The sequence below is a fragment of the Apis dorsata genome, unplaced genomic scaffold (assembly GCF_000469605.1).
Source record: "Apis dorsata unplaced genomic scaffold, Apis dorsata 1.3 scaffold_934, whole genome shotgun sequence".
In the NCBI taxonomy this organism is placed as follows: Eukaryota; Metazoa; Arthropoda; class Insecta; order Hymenoptera; family Apidae; genus Apis; species Apis dorsata.
The window spans coordinates 78,431-82,855 of NW_006264044.1; the positions used below are offsets into that span (position 1 = coordinate 78,431).

The window sequence follows — 4,425 nt, forward strand, 5'->3', positions numbered from 1 at the left end:
ATTTATAGTTTTTTATTAGGAAAATATCAAAATTTAATTCTTTATAATATATTTAAAAATCATCAAAATCAGATAGAAAATAGATTTTTTGCTATTTTACATTATCATTAAACATGCATATATCATAATAATATGAGATAATTATTTTTTCTTTATTATTATATTTTTTCTTTATTATTATTATTATTATATATTAGAGAGATTTTTTAATCCAATATTTTTTCATAATATTTTTTTCAATAAAATCATCTTTAAACATGATAATTAAAGCTATTACATTTATCATGTGAATGATATATGATTTATTTCATCTCATTAAATTCATTTTTTTTAAATATTCTTATATGAAGAAAAAAATTATTTTTGTATATAAGAATAATACATTTTTTAATTATTTGTATATTTTTATATATATATTTTTATTTACAATTTTCAAGCTTTTAACATTGGTCATCACATTCAATAAAATAAGGTGGAGCGCATTCACTATGTTTCATTCCAAAAGAATATATAGGAGTTGTTTTTCCAAATTTAAGATTATATTTTGGACCTGGAGAACGACAAATTTCTTTTATAGGATGTCTATAAGACATACTGTACATTGGAGCTCTTTGTTTAACCAATATATCATTATAAATTTTGGGACCTGGTACACAATCACGTTTTAGAACAGGCAAACGTTGTCCTCTAAAACGAATATGTATAAATAAATTACATTGATTTATTAAAAATACTAAGATCTTATACATGAATACAGTTAATAATATATGACGAAAAAACTTCACACAGTTGTTCATTGAAAATGTTAATGGTATTAAATTCTAATATGGTTAAATCTAATATGGTTAAATCTAATAAGACTTAATAAACAACTGTACAAAGATTCATAAAAATAATTATACAAAATTCATAAAAATATTTTATTACTAAAGTTCATTTCATATATTAATTCTTAATTAATAGAATACTTAATATATATAAATACTCAAATATACATAGATAGGAAAAATACTTACATGTAAAAAGCAGGACCTGCTCGAGGAAGGTTTACAGAAATAGGACCTGGTGTAACGCAAGTTTGTCTAGTTTTCGTTCTTGATTTTATTGTAAAAGATGGTCCTTTTGGACTTGGCAATAAATATTTTGGACCAGGGCCACAAAAAGGTACTAATAAAATAGAAAAAAATCTTAATATAATTTATCATTTTTATAATAACAGTTATAAAGCTTATAATTTTATATAAATAAAAAGTGATAATTATTGGAAGTGTGAGAGGATAAAAAATTAAAGAATTATGATTATTAGAATTATGATATAAAAAAATAAAGAATTTGAAAAGATATTGGATCTTAAAAGTGCTTTGTAATTGAAGAATCGAAATATCATTTCAAATAATTTTGTTGATTACTTTTTTTTCGATTTTCAAATTTACTAATATGAAATAATAAAATTATAAAAGATAAAATATGAAAAGTAGCATACGAAATGAATAATACATATAAAATTTTATTTTAAATTCATATATAAAAAATTATTTTTTCTACATTTATATTAATTTTATTTTATTTGCCATAAAAATATATGGATATATTATTTAATTATATAGTAATTTCAAAAAAAATTTTTACATGTTATTTTAACTGAAACAAAGAAAAATATGTAATTTCATTACATATATTTAAAATTATTATCTAACTCGATGAATTAATATAGGAATGATTGAATCCATGATTTAAACATAATCTCTTTAAAAACTTTAATTCATTTAAAAATTTTCAAGAATCTCGATACTTTTATTGATATTCTTTTATAATTTATGATATTTTTCTGGAATAATAATATATATATTTTTAATTAGATTTTGCAAAAAATTTTTAATACAATCTTCTTATACATCAATAATTACTGATTTGATCTTGAAATTTTAATTCACAAAAATTATAACTAATTAATAATTAATAATAAAAGTATAGAAAAATTATTATTTGAATTTAAAATTTTTTGTATTTACAAAAAGGTAATTATTTTTTCAATTTTAATAATTGATTTCAAATACAATTTTATATTTAAACATTTTTACAATTTTATATTTTATAATTAAACAATTTTGTTTAAATTTTTTTTATTTAAAAATTAATTTTTAATCATTTAATTCCTTGAATATTAATACAATGATTTATTCAACTTATAACTTATGCAAATATCTTGAAAAATATAAACAATATGAAAAAATATTTCAGATAAAAATTGCTTGATATTTTTATTTCAAACAAAAAAGAGATTTGTATTATGCATTATTAATAATTTTTCTATAAATTGATGCATTGAAATTATATAAAAGTCAAAATATGATAAATAATAATATAAAATTATATACTTTTTATTGAATTAATTGTATAATTTATTAATTTTATTATCAAAGAAAATAGTATTTTTGAAAATACTAAAAATCTTTGAAAAATCTTTATCTTAGAAAAATTGTAATTTAAAATTCATAAAATTATTATGAAAGATAGGAAAAAAACAAATAAAATATTGTTTCTTATCTTTCATATGATAAGATTTTGAATTTTAGATATATAATATTTTTTTAGATATTATAATATTTTTTTTTTAGAAAATAATGAGCTAATTAATAATAAAAATTAGATAATTTCATTAAAAAAATTAAAATTGATCTTTCTATGATGTTTGTGTCTATCTACAGAGAAACTAACTAATATTTTTTTTTATATCAAACTTTTATCTGAAATATTTTTTTATATCTTTCATATTTTTTGAAATATTTAAGCAAATTACAAAAAATGAGACACACTATATATTCAATTTTGATTTTGAAAAGCAAAGATTTAAATGATAAAATTTTATTCTACATTTTTTTTTATTTATATATAATTCTTATTTATAATATATAAAATAATCTTTTATTCATCGTATATTAATATTATATAAAATAATTTTTTATCAGTTTTTTTAATTTATTTGTTTCCATTAGGCAATTTTTCATTCATATTTGAAAAAATTATAAATTTAATCTATTCGAAAATGAATATTTAAAAATTTTTTTATTTTCTTTTACTTTTCCTACTTACTTTATTAAGGAATTATTTCTTCGATTGTATCAATATAAATATTATAATTCTTATATATTGTATTTCTATGATTTACATCTAAGAATGATATTCGCATGACGAGAAATACGAGTCTTTAAAATGTGAAGAAGATAAAAATGAAAATAGAAAAAAGAGAGAAAGAATATTGAGAGGAAGGGAAAGCGAATATAAAAGAAAATTATAAAAAAAGAAAAGAAAATAGAAATTCATATAGTAAATATTCAACCAGATCAAAAAAGACTTAATAAAGAGATATTACAAATGGAAAATTAAAATAAAGTTGGAAGAAAATAAAAACAGAACAAAAATTATTGAAATAAAAATAAGAATAGTGAAATAGAAAATTCGTGTAGACTTGAGTAAAATATATTTTTAAATTATGGAATCATCATAATTATAGAAAACTCTTAAAAGATAATTACGAAAAAATATACAACATAAACATAGCAATTCTATAGCTATCAATTTTATATATATATATATATATATATGTATACATATTTATGTACTATTGCGTTACATTGTAAATATTAGTGCAACAATGTTTACAATAAAATAAAAATGGTAATAATGTTTATATTATTATACTTATTATTATAATAGCATATTTTTCATTATCATAATAATGACATTATCATAATTTTAATAACATATATTCAATATTTAACATTTGGTTCTGGCATAATTAGTTCTTATAATATTATTAATCTTATAACATAATGGTTGTATTTAAAGTAATCCAATTCAAATATCCAATTCACTAAAAGATAATCTAAAATAAAAATTCATTTGTTCTTTTTTAAATGAATATTATTTAATTTAAATAAAAATGAATCAAATGTTAAAATGAAACTCTTAACATAATTTAAATAAAATTTATTTTAATCTATAAAATGTCAAGAATAAAAAATTAAAAATTTTTAATTTTAATAATTTTTTTATGATATACAGTTAATTAATAATTTCTATATTATCTTATGCTTTATTAACAAAATATATTTTTAAAATCAAGAAAGATTTTGATTTTAATGAAATTTTATATATGTAAAGTATAATTATACAAAATAATATATATAGCAAATTTTTTTAAAATTTAAAATATTATTTCCAATATATAAAAATCAATAAAACTTCATAAATATAATTTTTCTAAATTTCTTTTGTAAATATAATTTTGTAATAATGCGCGATAGAGCAAAATTTTAAATTAAATTACAAAATATTTAAGTTTTAATCCTTTATTGTAAAAATAATAATGATGATGATGATGATGATGATGATGATGATGATGATGATGATGATGATGATGAT

At 16.9% G+C, this 4,425-nt stretch overlaps 1 protein-coding gene across 1 annotated transcript in view; it reads right to left on the reverse strand.

The window, feature by feature from the left end:
- Positions 1-429: 429 nt before the first annotated feature.
- LOC102675115 (outer dense fiber protein 3-B-like) overlaps positions 430-4,425 on the reverse strand; it is a 7,070-nt gene continuing 3,074 nt past the window's right edge. The window contains exons 3-5 of the mRNA XM_031514225.1: positions 2,172-2,205; positions 1,017-1,187; positions 430-687 (exon numbers count right to left, since the gene is read on the reverse strand). Coding sequence (XP_031370085.1) covers positions 441-687; positions 1,017-1,187; positions 2,172-2,205 — 452 coding nt within the window. The 3' untranslated portion in view covers positions 430-440. The remainder of the gene's footprint in view (positions 688-1,016; positions 1,188-2,171; positions 2,206-4,425) is intronic.